Source organism: Colius striatus, chromosome 11 (genome assembly GCF_028858725.1).
Source record: "Colius striatus isolate bColStr4 chromosome 11, bColStr4.1.hap1, whole genome shotgun sequence".
Lineage (NCBI taxonomy): Eukaryota > Metazoa > Chordata > Aves > Coliiformes > Coliidae > Colius > Colius striatus.
In genome coordinates this window covers 29,299,270-29,319,098 of record NC_084769.1, presented here as the reverse complement: position 1 = coordinate 29,319,098, position 19,829 = coordinate 29,299,270, and the positions used below count along the sequence as shown (strand labels likewise).

The following is a 19,829-nucleotide window of genomic DNA, read 5'->3' as shown; positions in this document are numbered from 1 at the left end:
TAGGCACTAGAGAGCGTCAGAGAACCAAGGAGGCTGAATTATCATCAAGGCTTGTTTACTGGCAGCTTTTAAAAAATAATGCATGAACTGTTCAGACTAAAGCAGTGTGCTGTTGAAGATGTGACCAGGGCCGGGGAAATCCCTTTTCTCCAAGAAGGGGAGAGCAGATGCAGTATGCCAGGTGGGATGGGATGGCAAGGGCTAGGGCACGAGGGCACTGCAGCTGCAGCTTTTGTTTCTAAGGGCTGGCATGAGTGACGGTGTTCGAATTACAGTTGAGTAACCAGCCCAGAAACCAGACACCAGCACTTGGCTCACTAACAAGAAGTTTCTTGCTTTTTTTTTTTCCTTCCCCCTGAAGAAATCCTATCAAAAGAAAAAAAGAACAAAAGGCAAGTCTGCAGAGATGACCAGGCAGACACAATCTGAGTGGAATGGTGTTATTGTTGGCTCAGTCCTTTGTTCTGTTGGTCACTTCCCGTGGTGGACTGCAGCACACAACAGAGACATCCAGACGGGCCTTTCTGCATTCAGGGACTGAGGGACAAATGACTATTTTGTCAAAATCTTGCCAGCAGCTGCCCTCTCTTCATTGCTTCACCGCAATGAATCCTTTAATTGAGCTACTGAGCCAAGGAAACTTCTCAGAGGCCAGTAAAGTGACTCAACTCCAGTTAACATCTCAGCCCATTCTCCTGTTCTCTTAGGAGTGGAAGACCACTGTGCATCAGAGCTGCCTGTGCAATAAAAAGTCCACAGAAATTCACTCACCAGAGAACAGCTTTCTTTTCATGTATTTTGATGCAATTCTCTTGCCCTTTTCACTTTCCTTGCTCTTTTGGTCCCTCCAGTTTGTCACCTTGAAATACATAGATCTCTCATAATCAAATCTCACTCCTTTACTTGCTGAATAGACATGCTAAATATAGAAATCTGCATCTCTGCACTGAGAAATGTGTCTGCTGTGGCCAAATGATTGTTTCACATGACTGGCATAGAGAGGTCATACAGACTGCAACTTCAGTTTGGTCATTGGTGGATTTTTTAAGATCCACCTTCTTAGCAATATTAAGAACAAATATATATAAGTGGAAAATGCCTAAACATGTTCCTGTGTGACCTGATCTAGGTGGACCTGCTTTAGCAGAGGGGGTTGACTTAGATGATCTTTAGAGGTCCCTTTCAACCCCTACCTGTGATTCTATGAAGTAATAATCCTTTCTGTGTTTATGATTCCAAAGTTTAGAAGTTTGGTAGTGAAGGTGATTTTTTATCTGCATTTTATCTCAACTGCATCCTATTCTAATGCATCCATGCAGTGCTGACTGTGTGGAGTTTATATAGGAGTAGTATTTGTTCTAGCGGGGAGATGATAAACTTTCATGCATGTGAATACCTGAGCACTGAATAAGAGGGGAGGCATGAGACCTTGGAATACTTCATCACATATTAATGGCTCCATGGCAAACATTGATCTGCAGAGACTGGTTTGCATTAGAAGACAGGTAGATGTGAGCACAGCAAATCAGAACCTCTCCTGCACTATTTCACTGCCTTCAGTATTATGGTTAATATTTTGGGGTGGGGTAACAACTGATAAAGATGTAGTGCAAAAAACCTGAAGGACCAGCTGATTTGAAGAAGAAGATGTGTCCCCTTCTGCACTCACTATCCTGATGCATAATTTCTTGAATCAATAAACAGTTTTTTGTTGTCAGGAGCAAGTGAAGAAGGTGCAGTCATAAGGGACAGCAGACTTGAAAGCTTGAGGGGAAGAGGTGAGGCCATATGAAGTGTAAATGGCAGCCAGGGTGACACATGCGGTGCAGTGGTGGTGATCACTCTGGAGTGGGGCACACCTGCAGCATGCTTAGGTGTTAGTACAGCCACTCTCAGGTAACACAGTAATTCATCTGGCAAGGGCAAAGTGAGCTGAAAAGCTGACTGAAAATCAGGCTCCAGCCACACAGCAGGACTTGCATTTGGGGTCATTCTGAGGGCTTGTTTGAAGAGTAATTGACTGGTTTTGTTAGAAATGGGAAATAAGGTTATGCAAGAATTTTAGTAGTGGTAAAATTTGGGCTGATCCATCCTCAGTGCAGCGCATCATAAGCCCTAAGTTGTTTCCATCCCACACTGGTCATGAATTGTGTGAGAGGCTAACCTGCCTGAGTGGGACAGAGGCAAGGTGGGAGGACACAGGGTTTGCAAGTTGAGTGCTCAGTAATCCTACTGCCACGCTGACTGTTCTCTCCTCCCCTCTGCAGGTGAGAAGCCTTACAAGTGCTCGTGGGAAGGGTGCGAGTGGCGTTTTGCACGGAGCGACGAGCTCACGAGGCATTACAGAAAGCACACGGGTGCAAAGCCCTTTAAATGCAACCATTGTGACAGGTAATGCAGCCTCCTAACATGGTGTTCAAGCAACATATGGGCTTTGTGAGTAGCACAGAGCTGCCAGTTACCTAAGAAGAGACACCTGGCTCCCTGCAGAGGGGCTGCTTCTGCCCTCCCATCCCACTGCTTCCATCCCTGAGCCAAGGAGTAACCTTTCACTGCCCCTGTCCCCTCTGCCTCAGTGGCCAGAAGGGCTGGCAGAGGGGGAATGCTTTCTAAGCAGTCTAAGCTGCTTCTGTCCCCACAGCACAGAGAAAGATGTGGGATCACTGTGTGACTGAAATCTGTCAATGTCTTGGGCACAGGATTCGGTTCATAGAGTAGCTGTGGTTAATAGTCTCAGAGAAGACATCCAGAGGGCCCTAGACTACTTTAGTGATGGATTTCTCCACAAAGCATCTCCACAGCTTTCCATCTTCTGGTCCTATGATCCTGGAGCCCTCACAAAGGCAGAGCTCCCTGTATTTGCTCTGCTTCAAAGACTACCCCAAGCACCACTGCTGGCTGCCCCATTTTGACAGGGTGGGCTTCACAAAAGCCATAGGCCTCACAAATACATAGGTGTACAACAAGGGGCACAGGGAGTGTGTGTGGCTGTTGTGCTACAAGTGCCCTAAATCTATAGGAAGCCTCTCGAGAAAAAGCACTGAGTTTCTGTATGATCATTGTCGTCTCTTAACACTGAGTCCAGGGCTCCATACTTGCCCTGCTTAACAGATGACAGTTAATAAAAGACATTTTCAAAAGCAAGAGAGTGATTTAAGCACATCTTACAATTCAAGTTCATGACATTTTTTGTAGGCTCAGTGACCTCTCTATGTTCCTACTAATTAATGAATCTTTTTTCTACAGTATTAGATCCCATCCTTGGCATCTGTTTGATGTGGGAAACACTCTGCACTTATATTCTGTGTGCGCCCAGATTTAAAAGCCTGACAGGTCCCAGAGACAGGATTCCTGAAGAGCCTGTAATGCCCCCACAGCTCTCCTCTGGGCCCTCAGAAATGAGAAGCCAGTTTCGCCTGGTGAGCTGAGCACCCAGTAGCTCCCAGGGAGAGCCACGGCTGCTGCCACTTGCTACCCATCCCTTTTTGCACTCCTCGGTGCTTTAGCTGCTTGAATGAACGATGAGCTCTTCTTCAAAATCTGGTCGTCCTTGTTTGGTGCTTAACTTTTTTGAAAGCAGTGTTCTTTGGGTTTAGAAATAAAACCAAAAGAAAACCCTCCTCCCCATTCCCAGTCCCAACTGATAACAAATTAGGGTGGAGCAAAAGCAATTACCCTTGTAATGACTCTTGACAGCACTGACAAGCTCAAACAATGAGTGCTTCTCCCCCTCGAAAACCCCCAGCTGGAGATTGGCAATGCCCTGGGTGAAACCTGGATCCGCTATTAAGTAATCAAATAATGTGCTTCCATCTGAACATGTTATCCAGCTAATCCTATTTATATATTTTTTTAAAAGAGGCTTAAGAAAATTACCCATCTTTTTAATGCAGTGCTAAGGTTCTCTGCTCTGATAAGGAAATGTTTTGTAATACAATAAAGGCTCTAGGTAGCCTCTGGGTACACCAAACCAGCAGAGAATATGCGTGGAGAGAGGATGTGTGGGACATAAACAAGTGACCCCATCCTTTTATGGGAAGGAAATTCGATCATTTTCACATCCTGCCTTTCCAAGAGCTTCATCTCCTTAAGTGCTCTTCTCCCCTTGTCTCCTCTCTCCTGTTCCTCTTCCCCCTCAGTGGGCTTCCTCTTGGATTATTTTTTGTTTTATCTCTGGATTATCTTTTGTTTGCTCAGAATGAGGGACAGGATAAGCCAAGTAGGGACTTCTGGAGCTCTGCTTTTCTATAAGCACCTCTGTGAAGGAGAACAGTTATGTTCTCTTTTAAATGTAAAACATTGCCTTTTTCTTTTCTTTTCTTTCATCTGAAGAACAAACTAACCATCCTGGCCCCACAACACACACACATGCACACTAAGCCCCAGGGTTTCTGAGTCAGGACAGACAGTATTTTTAGCATAGATCGGAAGAAATGCAGTCAGTATTTTCAACTCCTCGGTCTCTTTCATCCGTTTGGTAAGTATTCATTCTCCCTCCAAATAGTATCCCTTCCTACCTGGCATTTTTCTTTTGGTCGCCAACTCATCTGGTGCTTTTTCTGCTCTTCAACTGAATCCGTAGATGACGGAAAAGTATTTATTAATAAGAGTACTGGGGATTGTGTACTGTTAAACTCCATGCCTATACCATCTATGTGTGATGGTAGAAGACAGATTTGTCTTTATTCTCCCAGTCAGTTGTTTCAAGCTGGTAGAGCAACACCACACTTTTATGGCACACTTTGCCATAACACTATTTTTCTTTCTTTTCTCATTCACAGATCTCTGTATTACAATTTATTGCAGATACCATCTCAAGCAAACACTGAAACATGTACCTAAATCTGTCCTTAGCTATACAGGCAGACTTCTAATGTTAAAGGCACTCCTTGAGACAGAGTTTCTCTGTATTTGAAGTTATCCTTTACTGTACCCACCATTAGTGACAGGAGTTGTGATCACTCCCTCAGACATCCTGGATTGCTTTAAACTTTGAGGAACCTTTTGGAACTCTTTTAACATTACTGCTGTAGCACAAAACATATGCCTGTTGTTCGGAGGAGAAGGCTGTACCTTGGCAATCGGAGCGTGAAGTTGCAGTTCAGATAGCAAAGAAAGGGAATATTGTGCACATAGGCTAGCTGCAATTCCATTACTAGGCTGTTTTCAGATGCATTAGTATCTCTGACATTCTGGCCGACATCAAAAGGATACCAATATCCTCTGTGTAAAAGTCAATTTTAAAACAAGAGATAACAAGACATGATTCTCTTCTCCTGCTGTCCCAGCCCTATCCCAACACTATGCAGGCCACAGATGACATTGTTAGTCATAGCTGACAAACTACCACTGGTTTGAGTAGCACCATGTGTACCGCGAATGTTAAGTGGTTTGGTGGCAGCAGGGGAGAAAGAAGAATCAGCTAAAGTGGTGTGGAAAGCAGCTTACAAATCAAATCCCTAGTGCCTTTCAGACACCAATAACAGATACGCTGGTTATTGGCATTCCCCAGGAATTTTGTTCTTTAGAAACACAGACTAGGGTTATGTTCCTCACATAGTGCATGCCCTCAACACTCCAAGGGCAAGAGGGTGACAGGGTAATGGCACTTGCTTGTTCTTCATAAGTACATGTTTAGGAGATAGCAACTTAGTGCCAGACTATTATAGGGGTATATATTCCTCTGTGTGTGTATGCGCACACATGCATGTGGTTTCCTTTTTTGACAGCAAACTGAAAGCACACTTGGCTGGAATGAACACATCCCACAGTGGAGAATCTTCAGCTGGTAAGAAAGATGGCTGAGCAGTGTATTCTCATCGTAGTTACCTTCCCACTTTCTCCTGCAGAAGTTTCAGTGCCAAGCAGTACTGTGTTGCTAAGGAGGTAGAGCAACTAGAGAAAGGAAGGAATCATGTTTGGGAGAAGAGAACTTTTATATCGTGCATCACTGTGTGACTTTCAGAACTAGGATACCTTATTGTAACATGAACAATTATTTCTGGGAAGAGCTGGACTGGGGAGGGTTGATGAGAAAGATAGCGTTGTGCTCAGGTACAAGCTGATCTGGAACTGGAAGAGGCACAGAGCCAGGAAGGATGGGGAACAAGGTCTTGTCTCATGGGCAGGACTAGAGACCAGCAAGCTGCTGTTTCTTAATTTGTGATGAACGGAGTTTCCCTTGACAGCTTATCATGTGGAGCCTCTTCCACTGCTGACTCTTAATCCCAGAAGGAAAAAAAAAAAAAGTGTCCACTGATCAATAGCTTTTTTTGACGGTGTGATTTAACTTCAAAATTTTGTAGGGACTGTTTCACTGTTGAGAGTAAATGTCCATATCCACCAGCTTTACCAAAAGGTAGAGTTAATCAAATTATTCAGCAAGAGAATGTGAAGAATTTGTATTGTTCCATTTTATTAGCTATAAACTAACAAATATGGTACCATTTTATTAGCTATAAAAATATTCCAGGTCTGAAAAAGATATTAGGTGCTAATATTGTGGTTACTCATGTGAAACAATGTATTAAATCCATTTTTAAAGCAGATTTTGCTATGCTGTGACTCAGCATACTTTTTCCTGGGTTAGATCTATAATAGACACAATCAGAGAGGAAAAACCATGCTTGGGTAATGGTCTTATGATTAGTCCTAGACTGAAGTGCCAGCTGGTGCATGTATTTTTGGCAGCTCCTCAAACTGTTGTTTTGGCAGCCCTTGTAGCCAGAGCATGCTGCTGTCTCAGTTGAGACTGAGGAGAGAGATGTTGGTCAAAGGGTGTATTTTGGCACCTTAAGGCTAGAAAATTCTAGCTGTGCTGAGCCTGCTGTGTTGAAAGCCATGGTCAGATTCACGTTTGTCGTGCTGTACTTCATGTAGGAGCTTGGAAGAATGCACCTTCCATCCTATTTTGAAGTCTTTCTTTTTAATTTTTGCCACCCTGAAGGTATTAACCGCCTCGTAAGCTGCTAAAAATCAGTAGAGAACAGCTCACTTGAGCAGAGCTATGCTCAGCCCACAGAGGATGAGTATCTAGGTTTTTTTGCAAAAGTCTTCTTATAAGGTCTTTGTCTTAAAAATGCATCTCTTATTCACTTATCTCTGCATATAGATGCAGATAGATTGCCCATGCAGGGGAATACCGCCCAAGACAGAAAAGATCGCCTAATTATTTAAAATCTCTTCATTTTTATAGTTCTTCTCTTTCTCAGCCTTTTGTTGCTTATGGTGTTTATTCTCTGTGTGTTTGCCTTTGGATTGAGTGTGCCTTTTTTATGCTTTTGTTTTGTTTTGTTTTGTTTTTACTGAGTAGTTAAATACATTCTTTTACCTTCTTTCTGAAAAAAAAATACAAAGTACTAAACTACTGCTTATTTTGAAATACATTCAGTGCCAACATATGCACTATCCAGATTCTCACAGTAAGCCATTTGGACTATTCTTCAGTATCAGTGATTCTTATATACTCTAAATCTATGAAGGAGTGAAAAGACATTGCAGGCAAATCACTCCTGGAAGTGGCTTATCATAGTGCCCTTGAAACCTACAAAAGAGTTTGCTCAAAAACCACAAATATGTGCGGTTCTGTGTGATATAATAGATATTTTTTACTATTAGAAAAAATAAATAAGCCACATCGTGTCTTAGCTTAGGGTGGAAAGAAGGCAAGAAAAGATTTGCAGGGAACATGCTCAACTTTTAAGTATCTAGCAGAAGTTTAATTTTTGAGAGTCTGAGTGCTGCTGCTCTGACAGTCAGACTCCATTTTAGGACTTTGGGATAGGCAGCAGAACCACTGCTCATTTGTCCTGCGATTTGCTCTTTGGTGCCATCTGTATCTTTAATCATACTGTGATGGTGACTGTTAAATGAGTTGGTACTTTCAATTTCATTTCTAATGGGTATGAAAAAATATTGGGTTGAAATGGGTCATAAAACTATTCTTACTTACTGGAACTCTTGATAAAATGGGATAAATACTGAATGACAGGGAAGAAAAGCACTTGTCCTGAGATCTTATTCCCCTGATCACTCTGACAATATCTTGGTGGCACGAAGTGCCTAAATTTGGGCTGCTGTTCCTGCTGTGAGTGCCCTGCAGCATGTCTACTATGAGGCAGCTGTTCTAGAATAGTATTTCCCGATTAACTCTTTGTTGGGTTGCTCTTCCAAGGAGTGTGTTTTGTTCTGAATATCTTAACCCACTTCCCAAGTGAATTTAGTCCTTTCAGAAGGCGGCAGTCGTAAGCCTTTAGAGAGGGAATTAATCAAGAATAGTTGCTTCATTTAAAATTCATGCCCTACCTTTTTCTCAATGAACTGCATGTTTAGACCAGCCCTAAAACTCAACTAGTTCTCTAGGGTCACTGGTCTAAGTCCCTCTCATCAGCATCCACCTACGTGTTCAGAATGTCAAAGCATTCCATTTTCTTACGTGATGGGGAAAAATCAGCTTTGTGAATAAAAAGTTGAAAGCTGAAGTCTTGATTTTTTTTTCTGGTTTTACCACACTTCTTGTGTAATTTACAGTTTCTTCGCTTTCTTTATCTCTCAATTTTTACTCTTAGAAAATAGGTGTAATATGTTATCTTCTCTCAACATCCTTCAAGGAGATAGCGTTCATCAACATCTGTGTATTACTACCCAGATTTCCAGCAGAGCAAAAGGGAGAGACACATAGGCTGACAGATTGTTACTTTCCAAACTCTGAACCAGCTTTCCTTGCAGTTTGGCGTTATAAACGAGAATTCAGCTTTCAAAACTGGCATCGTACTTGAGTGCTTACTGGGCATTTGAGAAAGCTGGTGTGGGTGTTTTTTTTTTTAAACTGGTGTTGCTGAGTACTTAAGCAATACTGACTTGGTTTATTTCATTTTTTAAGGTGTACATAAGGAGGAAGGATCAGGAACCCTCTTTTCCCAAATCTTGTATTTGATTTCCCATTTGCTTTATTTTGCAGGTGTTTTTCCAGGTCTGATCACCTTGCCCTCCACATGAAGAGACACATCTAAGTATCAGTCAGCTTGGCATGGATGTTGTCTGAGCTTAGTGTTGTGAGATGAAAGTGGAACTCAAGTTACAATGTGCTACCATGCCGGAGAAGAGACCTTGATCACGTGTAATCCTCTGTACTGAGACCACACGCTCACACTGTTATGCACCCAATTATACTTCAATACGTACATCAGTTCTTTATGCCTTGCTCCAGCTGGATGGGAAAAGATGAAGGCGAGGAAATGGTATAGAGATGAAGTCAATGAGAAGGAACAGTTGCTTACAGTACTTCATCCCTCTTGGATTTGTTTCCTGTTTTTGCTGATAGAAATCAAACAAAACAGAGGAGGCTTCCCTGCAGGTGGACAGCAGTAGGAGGGGCTTATTTAACTTGCTTCTCAGTGCAACTCAGTAGGAGGATATGTTGTCTTGAAGTTGCATATTTGTAGCACTAACTTTCTTTTTAAATAGATGGGGGGAAAACATTGACCTAGAAAACCAAATTCCAGTTTGGTAGCCAAAATTAACCTCTCGGTTCATTTGTTCTTTGTTTGAGAATTCCTAATGTTCAGTGTGTCAGACTTCTCACAGACACTTTGACCTGTCTTGGTTTTGGTTCTTCTTCCTAGAACTGAGCTATTGAGATCCTTTTAAGTCAATATCAGTGGCCTTAATGGCAGTAGACTGTGGAGTGACACTTGTGACACAAATATCCTCTTTTTGGCCTGAATTTAGGTAGACATCACGGAGGACTGTATTTTTGTTGCTTGTTTTTATTTTAAGTTTTATTTTGGCTATCACACAACATATGCACTAGGGACTCTGGAAGCTGCTGCCCTGATGGCTAAGAGGCCAAGGGATAAACCCCTAAGAAACAGCACCTAATATCTCTTTAGGACTCACCTTATTGGCATAGCTAGGACTTCTTATTTGTTGAACAAAAAACTTTATAAGCTTATTTGGAAGCTTATTTTTTTTCTCATTTCTCCACGGACAAGTGATCTTCAGAACTACTTGATTTCACCTGGATATCAGTCTGGGACTGGCCACACAGGCATGACTACAGGATTCCTTCCACATCATGTGATCATGTTAGCCACAACCCACAGTGACTCAGTGATGAAGTATGTTGCTTTTTCTTGCTGTTCTTCTATTACCCAACTTAAAACATTAGACTTTTCTTTATATAAAGAGCACCTGCAGACATTTTAATTTAAAGCTAATGTTTGTTACACACAAACACACAAAAATACCAAGCCAAAAATCCTACTCCAGTCTCTGAGTGGGAAATCAAGAACCTCTTCAGTGACTTCATTCAGCATTAGCCTTTAAAAGATAGAATCAAAGTCCTCCTTTTCCATTCATCAAGTTGATACTGTATCTCACTCCTATATGAAAGAAAAGGTAACAATGTGAATGGTGAAGGAAGGGTTGGATTTTCCAAACAGCAATGAGGCCTTTCCAAATGATTGGTCTAAAGTATTACTAACCTAGAGGTCCATTTCGGCCTACTGCGTGAACCATCAAGGAGAAGTTGGAGGTCTCATGCTCACCCTTCAGGCCTATTGATAATTTGATTTTGTTGGCTCAAAGTGGATTAAAGTCTTCATTACAAAAGAAAAACAAAAAAATGTATTGTACCATAACTTGTATTTGAAACTATTTGGCACTGGCCCTGACTCCAAAGACTGCATTTAGGACCATAAAAATGGCCTATGCAAGCAGGCAGGTGGTCATTAGGTTGTATATTTTGTATATTGTGGGACCATCCCCACAAGATGTGTCTAGAAATGAAACAAAATGGCACGTGGCCCACAAATGGTTGCTGCTTTTTTATACTGAATTAGCCAACTGCCTTTCTTTGACTGTTTTGACTCATAGACTGTTAAATATTTCCCTTAATTTCTGTTTTGAGAGGTAAAACTGTACCCTTAGGGGAAGAAAGAACAAACAAGAAACTGAATAGATGTTTAAGAGCTGGCACCGGGATCCTTGGCACTTGAATGCTCAGCATTTTGCAACCTTTGGTTCCAGTGAGAGATTGGATTTACTCAAAAGATGCTGTTTTTCCTCACGGTTTTCACAAAGCACTGTGACTTGTCGACTGAACACTTTGGGAATAGGGGGAAAATACCATGTCTGGCCCATATGGTATGAAATATGGACCAATTTGTCGCCATCTTTTAGGGACAATGATGTAACATTCATGATAAGGGCATGACAGAGAGCAAGAGAGAGAGTGAAAGAAAGAAGAGAAAGAGCGAAAGAGATAGAACAAAAATTGAATTAATTCCAAAGATTTAAAACTAACTATACTCATGTGTATATATATATATGCTTATATATATATATGTATACATTTGAAAATTGCCGAGCACTGCTTGCTGACAATCTCGTATTTCTCTACTTCTGTATTTGCTTACTTTTTATGGCCATTCCATCCAGCTATTCCACTGGGACTGAGGGCCCTAGAATCCAATTTGTGTTGGAATATATAGAGCATCCTGACTGATGTCTAATGGGAACTGAAACCTCAGCTGTGTGAAACTGTAGAGTATCCAGTCAGTGCATTAGATTTAAAAAAGGATAAGAGCAACCCAAAATTTTATTACTGTAGTATCCTAAAGTGTGTGCTCTCAAACCCACCACTATAATGTTCATTGGCTTTGAACTTGCATAAATATCCTCCTTTGGCCTCTGAACACACCTGCCTTTAGACTTTCTATCAGTAGTCTACAAATCTTGATTATAAAGTGTTGGTTTAAGTACCAGACTCTATTTAAAATGGAAACAATCAAGCAAGACCGTTTATTTACTTTGAGTTGTTATTTATGGTCTTGTTGACATCTTCTTTAAATAAGGCAGAACAAGAACCCCATGGAAAAAAAACCCTGAAATATCTGATTATTTTGTTCTAGGGGCAGGCCTACATCTAAATCATGGATCCAACTAGCTTAAAAAACAGAGAAAAAGGGGATAAGAGACTTAACCAGATTTCTCAGGCTTTCTCTGTGGCAAGGGCAAGTCTTGAACTCGGAAGCCAAATTTTGAGCTTTGGGACCATCTCTTCTGTAAGCAAAAGGAGATATTTTTCACCTTTAAACATGGTGTACTCCGTCTGTCTCTGGAATTCAGTTTTTGGGTGCTCATATGAAAGTGTTTTAGTCGTTACTAGAATTTTGAACCATGACTGTTTTTTTCTAGGAGTCTCCATTTTGGAAAGGCATAATAGTGACACATTCCAGGATATATTTTTTCACAATGGCAAGTTTTGTTTCTTTGCAGATATTTTAAGCTGTGCACTTCAATCTTGTGTAATCTGTTATAGGTAGATGTGTTTTGGGTCTGTGTCTCCTTGCTAAAGGTGTACAGTCGTCCTCTGTAAACTATGAGTAGAAACAGACTAATGAGGAAAGCTAATCCTCCCTATAAGGCTTCTTGGAAGTAAATGCATAAATAGATGATTTAGTAACAGTTGGGGACCGAATTATCCAGCTGTAGAAAGGAGAAGCTTAACCTTGTTTCCTTCATGCTAGATTTATGCTTATTTGCAAAAGAGAAGTAAGAAAGTCAGATTGTGGTTTCCAAGGTCATGGAAGTATAGGATGAGGACAAATTGATACAAAAGACTAAAAAATAGTGTACATAGGGGAAGCAACTAAAGCAAATGTGAGTTTTTGTGAATAGATAAATAATATTTTGGAGCAGAGCAGTCAGTCATAGAATCATGCAGGTGGGAAGGGGCTTCCGGAGGCCATCGTGGCCAATCTCCAACTAGAGCTGACTGCTCAGGGCCATACACTGCTCAGTTTTAAATATCCCCAAATATGTAAATTCTGTAACCTCTCTGTACAAGCTGATCCAAACCACCTTTATGTTAAAAAAAAAAGAAAAAGAAAAAAGAAAAGAAAAATCCATGTGTCAAGGTAGGAATTTTTCAGGTTCAACTTGTTTTCATTGCCTCTTTCACTATGCACCTCTAAGTAGAGGCTGACTTCTTCTCTACACCCTGTGTTAGGTATCTGTAGACAGCAATAAGATCTACCCTTAACCCATCTCATTTTAAGGTATCTCAGCTTCTCTTCATTCATCATATGAGCCAGGACCTGATTTCCATGGCGGCTCTCTGCTATACTCGCTCCAATATGTCAATAATTTTCTTGAAATGGGAGACCAAAACCAGACAGGATCTTTCAGAGCAAGACATGCTTCATATGTTGCAGTGTTGACATATTTATTCTGGATTTTTCCATTATCTAATTGAGACAAGCTATAGTTTATGACAAGATTCTATTTTGAAAACTGACTTACAAAAAATCGTTTAGGAAGCACCGGTCTAAAGATTTTTCTAGCCAGATTTGCTGAATCTGTGTATAAAAATATGATTATAGGAATATGCTTTCTATAGTGCCAACTTGATGCCTGGCAAGAACAATTCTGTTTTTCCAACATTCCTCTTTTACCTTAAACTAAAAATGTATTATTTCACTCGTATCAAATATGAAGAATGTGATGCTGTATTTTAGACCAAAACAAAACTTCAATGCATCTTTGTTCTGTTTGTTTTTCCCCTTGGGAGATAAGAAGTCACCTAAAATATCACATGTATTTTATAAAGTTTGATCTAATAGAAAAAGGGATTCCAGAGTCCAGAGTATTTTCTGTTATCCCAGAATTGTTCCTTTTCAATAGCCAGTACTCAGTCTAGAAAATCACATTACCTGGATAAATTGGCTAATGAAGAAAAGAAAGGACAGACTGAAATCCTGTATTCATTCAATGTCTTGGACAAGGCCCTAAGCAGTCTCATCTGACTGAACTCTTTTTTAAACAGAGGGTTGAATTAAGTGACTTCCAGAGGTATTTTCCAACTAATTTTTCTGTGTTTCTATGACTCACTTCAGAGCTCCCGCTGATTAGATGTGTTGCAGTTCTAGTTCTTCCTAGTCTTGTGCTGGTGGAACAGACTAAAGGACAAGTCTGTAGGGTTTCTCTCAAACTCTGATAGTTCCATCCTAATTAGGCTTCTTCATGAGGGACATTTAGAGAAGAGGCAATCTTAAAAAACCCAAAACCTTTGGCAAACCAGTTTGATGCAATATCATTCCATGAGAGGTGTCACAGCTGCAGGGACCAACCAGATATTGTGGAAATAAGTTTGCTAGCTGGGAAGGTCCATGTAACGTCTCAAAAATAGTTCCCAGGGACTGATATGTAAGCTAACATATATTTCTACAAAGGTAAACATTATTTGGGGGTTTTAAATTCATTACTGTTTTCCTCCAACTTTTTGGAATTGAATTTACTGTTTTTTTAGGCTAGCACATTTCCACTTAAGAGTGAAAGCATCCTCCCAAGATACTACAAATACTTATTGACAAATCTTGTCCATCTTTCATTAGCATTAAATCTTGACTGATCATTTCCAGATCAAGCCTGGATATTCTTCTTCCTTTTGTTACATTTGTGTCTCTCTGTATTAAATAGTTTAGGGATGACTCCTGCAGTCTTTCTCCTCCACAGCTCTATGCTGGCTTCAGTGGCAAGATTTAGCATTGTAAGAAGTGTAGGATCTGGCCCACCAGGTACGAAGATCTGTCTTGTAAAGCTGAGACTTTCCTCTTCCCTTAGAGGAAGAAGTCCAACATATACTTGTGCTATATAAGTTATATATATAATGATACAGTTGTATATATAAATTATATGCATGGTAATGTGGAAATGGGGTTGTAGGCTGCCTTTATCACCTCAAGAACAGGATTTGTTACCTGAAAATTTTCAAATGCAGGTGTCATTTTTCAAACAGGGTTTTGTAGTTTTCCTTAATGCTTGTTAATGGCATTTTTTGTGTAATAATTGAAGTTGGAACTCTTTGCAATTTTCAAAATGAAAGCTTTTATTAGGTTTTTTTTAAGTGCTTTGGTCCTAACTTCTATATACTGCCAGAAAACAGGCTCTCCACCCTGTCTCTGTGTGGGTGTAGACGTAGAACAGTATACCATATATACCTACACAGAAGAGGAGACTGAGCTGCTGACTTACGGTTTGTAGTAGCCAACCGTGCCTATTGCTTTGATTTAGGGAGGGCACTTGCTGTTGCCACTGCATTTTAGGAGTCATGTCAACTTCTGTAGGAAAGTCTTCAACAGTGCTGGGAAACACATGTTGCTGTGTACTGTGAATGAGTAGGGGATTGGGAGGGGAGGTGGGACGGGAGGGAGATTTGAGGGCTTATCATGTACACACTAAAAGTGAACTAGAATGAACAGAAAGATGACAATTTTAGCCTTTATTGTTTGTCTCTCGGGGAAATGAAAAGTTAAAATATAGTCCCTGGAAGGCCGGATGGCTGAAGGGCTGATGTTTATATTTTGCAACATACATTTTACCTGTCGCTCTGTGTTTTAAACCCCAGGCCTGTCAGATTCTGGAAGTAGACTGAAACACTAATTTAAACACTATTTTTTTTACCAAGGCCATGTGTCTACCAGACAAGCTACTCTGTGCTAAACTGTCAGTCTAGTTAAAATAGCCTATTACTTGATTGCCTGGACTGAGTTTGCATTGGCATCCTATACAGTTAAGCTGAAGTGTAAGAAATGCTTCAGCCAATTAAGATACCTCTACAGGAAAGTTCTTGCACCAATATAAGTATCTGGTCTTGAAATCTCTGCGTATAAACCATGGCAGCTTTTCTTTTAGAAACAAGGCCTTAGTTTAGCATGTCTGCTCATCTAGTTGAAAAAATAGTAATGCAGGCTGAGATATCTTTTTTCCCCTTGCCTGTTTGCTTTCTTGTCCTTTGAAACCTTTTTTGTTTAGGGGATTTTTTTTTTTTTAAATCAACAACAAAAGTATGAATGCTCCCTATTTAATAAAAAACAAACAAACATTGCTTGAAGGACTTTCATTTTGCACTATAATTTTTCTTTTACCAGATGTGTCTGACAAGTGCATTTTGGAGATGCCCTCGGTCACATTCTCTCAGGCCTACTCTGGTATTTCTAATATATCACAGAAGTACCCAATCTTGTAGCCCTCAGTTCTGACTTTTTTTGACATTTTATTTTTTTTAAGCTTTTTATATATATATATATATATAAATATCTATATTACTTTGTCATTTTTTTTGCTGTACAAAAAGTCTTAAGATTTAAAAATATTATTTGTATTATATGATGGTGGTATGTTAATGTTACAAAATTATTAATGAAGAAAAAATTTATTTTTGTTACTGGTCTGTTTCATAATTCTTTTTTAAATTGGTATATTGTAAGATATCTATGCAAAAATGTTATGTGACGCATTTTTATTTAAGAATGTAATATGTGTAATAAACAGTAGAATGTGTTTGGCCCGACAGCGTTTAGTGTGCCTTGTATATTTTTTTTATGAAAATGTCTGTGAACAGTGAAATAGCTTTTGAGTATCCGTTAAGGGTATGGTTCTGTAAACAGTTATTGACATAAACTGTACAACTTCTGAGTATGCTTTAGCTTATCAGAATCATATTTAAATAATTCCTTTTTTAAAAAATGTGGTTGATAACTGTTCGAATGTGGCTTATATCGATGCCATACCACATGTTGCTTTTGGAAAAGATGCTTGAGAAGGAGGTTCTTACTCTTAAAAGGTGACTAGATTTGGCTTGTAATCCTGCTGCTGCTGGAATCAGTGTCTCCTGTTATTTGACAGTTTACACTGGTTGAAGATCTCAGCCAGTATTATTTTTGGAAAACACACAGAGAACACTTGCATTGCATTTTCCATGCCTAGCTGCAAAGCATTTGGCAGAGAGTGAGTGGTCAAAATAGGACTAGACTTTGAGGCTAGTGGTGTGCTCCAGGAGTGCAGTATTGTTATCTTTCCCCCATCTCAGTAATTTAGTCTCCCTCTTTAATGTCTGCAAAATTGCAAGCACAATTGAATCTGCCTGGGTACTAAAAATGCATTTAGGCAGTAAAAATAGTAATTCTTAGCAAAATTACTTTGCAGTGTCATGGCATAAAATGAAATTACTTTTTCAAGTCAGCCCAGTATCCCTTTAGGTTTTTGCTGTCTTGTGCTCACACACTGCGGCAACCTCCTGCATCTGAATATGCAATAGGGCTCATCTGATGCCAACTTGCTAGCTTTTATTTCTGGGACAACATGCCTCACTTGCCCTGTTTATATCAGACAGAAGGTAGGAATCCCCTCCTGACATCTGCATCTAGAAACCACATGATCGTTCTAACGTACTCATTTATACTCTATAGTTATGAAGAGAGATGTTTCCAGAGGTGACTCACTCCAAGGAATAAGTTGAATGCAAAAAGAGATGAGGTGATGCCAAGCATTTCTGGAAAGCCACATGGTAAGCTGTAAGACAAGAGTTCCATAGCTGCTTTCATCACTTAGGTTCTACCAGCATGGTGGTTTAGCCCCAGCTTGGTGCCAGGTGCCCACCAAGTCATAATATCACTCCCCCTCCTAAACTGGACAGGGGAGAGAGAAATATAACAAGAGGTTTGTGAGTCAAGATAGGGACAGGGAGATCACTCAACAATTAGTGTCACGAGCAAAACAGAATCAACTTGGGGAGAAATGGTTTGATTTATTAATGAACCATCAGAAAAGGGAGATGAGAAAAAAACTGAATCCTAAAACACTTCCTCCCACCCCTCCATCTTCCCGGGACTCTCCTTCCTTCTCCCACAATGTGGGCAGTTCATTACAGATGGATTTTGCTGCTGCAAAGCTGCCTCACCATGGGCTGCACCACAGGTCACAGGGGAGTCTTTCTTCCAGGACCTAAGCACCCTCCTGCCCCCCTTCTCCACTGACCTTGATGTGTGCAGAGATGTTTTCACATTCTCCCTCCCTGTTGCTGCTGCAGTTCAGCAACTGCACAGAAATTTCTTCCCTTTCTCAAACACATTATTCACAGAAGTGTTACCTCAGTCACTAATTGGCCAGGCCTGGGTCAGCTGCAGGGTCCACCTTAGAACTGATGGGCATTAGCCCTGTCAGCTACAGGGGAAGCTTCTGGCAGCATTTTGTTTAAAGAAGCCACCCCTGTAGGCCCCCCCACTACCAAAAACCTGGCCCAGACAAAACCACTATGATCAGATATTTGCTGATGGATATAATTTGTAGTATTTTGGTGTAGCTCTTGAGTACTAGAAAAGTGCTCAGCATAGGTCAAAATTTTGGGCTTGTGTTCTAAACGGTCAAAACCACACAGTGCTCTGGCTGCTTCCGTGTGGTGCTGATATCTTGCTGTGACTATTACAGAGTGTGAGGCAGTTGTCGTAACTTTTGGCATCCTACCATGAAAAGACAAGGCTGAAAAAAGGGATCTGTTGTAGACTGAAGTATTTGTGTGATATAGGTATGAACGGAGTTATACACAGAATATATGGCACAGAATTTTGACTCTACAAGTTTTGATTGTAAAGGCAAGGCCCAGGTTCCTTCACTTTTTCATCAGCCTTGAGCTTTCGGACAGTTTTATGTCTGTATGTCTAGACAAACATAGTGAAAATCAGTCCTCTGCCCTCCATCTCAGAGAGGGACTTCCAAGCAGTTCTGGAACAACCTTTTTGAAGGAAATTTTGAGGCAGCACATCTGGTTCTTTTGCCTGTATTCAATTAGCATGAATTGGAGGGAAGATTACCAAGTACAGGTAAACACGTAGCCAGTTTGTTTTCCAGAAACTTTCAGAAAATACTGTCATACATTTCCTCTTAGAAGCAATTAGGTTATAGTTGTCTGCAAGAATAGCTGTCAGACACCTCTCTGGGTTGCAGACCAGAGAAAAGAGATACTGTGAAATAGCTCCTTCTCTTTGAAATTGTTCAAGTAACACACAGTCATGCACCTTGGGCAACTACCACTATCAGGGTGCAGATCTCTCTAATGAAAGGAGACATTTTTTCACTTCTAGGATTAGACTGCATGTGACCGTCATATTGAGCTCATCTGATGCAAACTCATGTGCAAACTTTGCATGACTTTTCAGACAGTTCTGCTCCTTAAAATGCATCTCAGATGAAGCAGAGAAGACCTGAGGAGTCTTCAGACCCGTTTCTTAGGCTATAGGAGGCTGAGTGAGCTCAGCACTGTCTAGGCATGACTGCAACATGAGGCTATCTGATGGACAGCTTACCATAACAAAGGAGGTTGCCAAATGCATTAATTTCCTCAAGTATCTTATTTTCCGAGCTACTTGAGCTGAAAAAAAGAAGAATGATTCCTAAGAAACTTAAAACTCTTATCCTTTCCTCTATTTTGATTTTTTTAACTTTTTGGCTTTACCTTACCTTTTCCTAGTGAGAGTAAATTATGAAAGCAGAATTAAAAGAATGAAAGTGAGAGTTTACTACCAGAATTATACTATTGTACTGCTTTTTAGAAATATTTGTAATACTTATGTGTTTAATTATTTTTTAAAGAAGTCAATAAATTTTTATATGAGTTTTTTCATTAACAGTTTCTCACCACCTAGCTGGAAGTATTTCCAAAAGTCCAGTCACAAGCCATATCTACTGACAAAGAGCTCATGTGCCTCATTGTGTACCTCTGTGGTGCTGAGAACTGATGAGGGTTATTGGAACTGTTGTTTCTAGGGGCCTTCTGTGTCCATTGTCTGTCTGTTGAGTTCAGTTTTCTGGAGCTCTTTTGTCTGGAACCATAACTGACTTGTCATATTTTTTGGACACCCATCCTCATGTACTCGTGCATATGGTTTCAGATTTGTTGTCTGCTTATGTTATGTTCATTAAGAGCAAGATGATGCTGTGCCTAATCAGTCTTGAGTTTGAAATTCCCCAGGGCTTTGGAGGCTCTTCCA

General features: G+C 40.4%; 1 protein-coding gene across 2 annotated transcripts in view; it reads left to right on the top strand.

Annotated features, from left to right (window-relative positions):
* Positions 1–16,221, top strand: part of KLF7 (KLF transcription factor 7) — a 73,553-nt gene extending 57,332 nt beyond the window's left edge. The window contains exons 3-4 of one of the 2 annotated variants that reach the window (XM_062004783.1): positions 2,268–2,391; positions 8,960–16,221. In XM_062004783.1, the coding sequence (XP_061860767.1) occupies positions 2,268–2,391; positions 8,960–9,011 (176 nt within the window). In that variant the 3' untranslated portion in view covers positions 9,012–16,221. The remainder of the gene's footprint in view (positions 1–2,267; positions 2,392–8,959) is intronic. The other variant, XM_062004784.1, reaches the window with a different exon arrangement.
* The last annotated feature ends 3,608 nt before the right edge of the window (positions 16,222–19,829 follow it).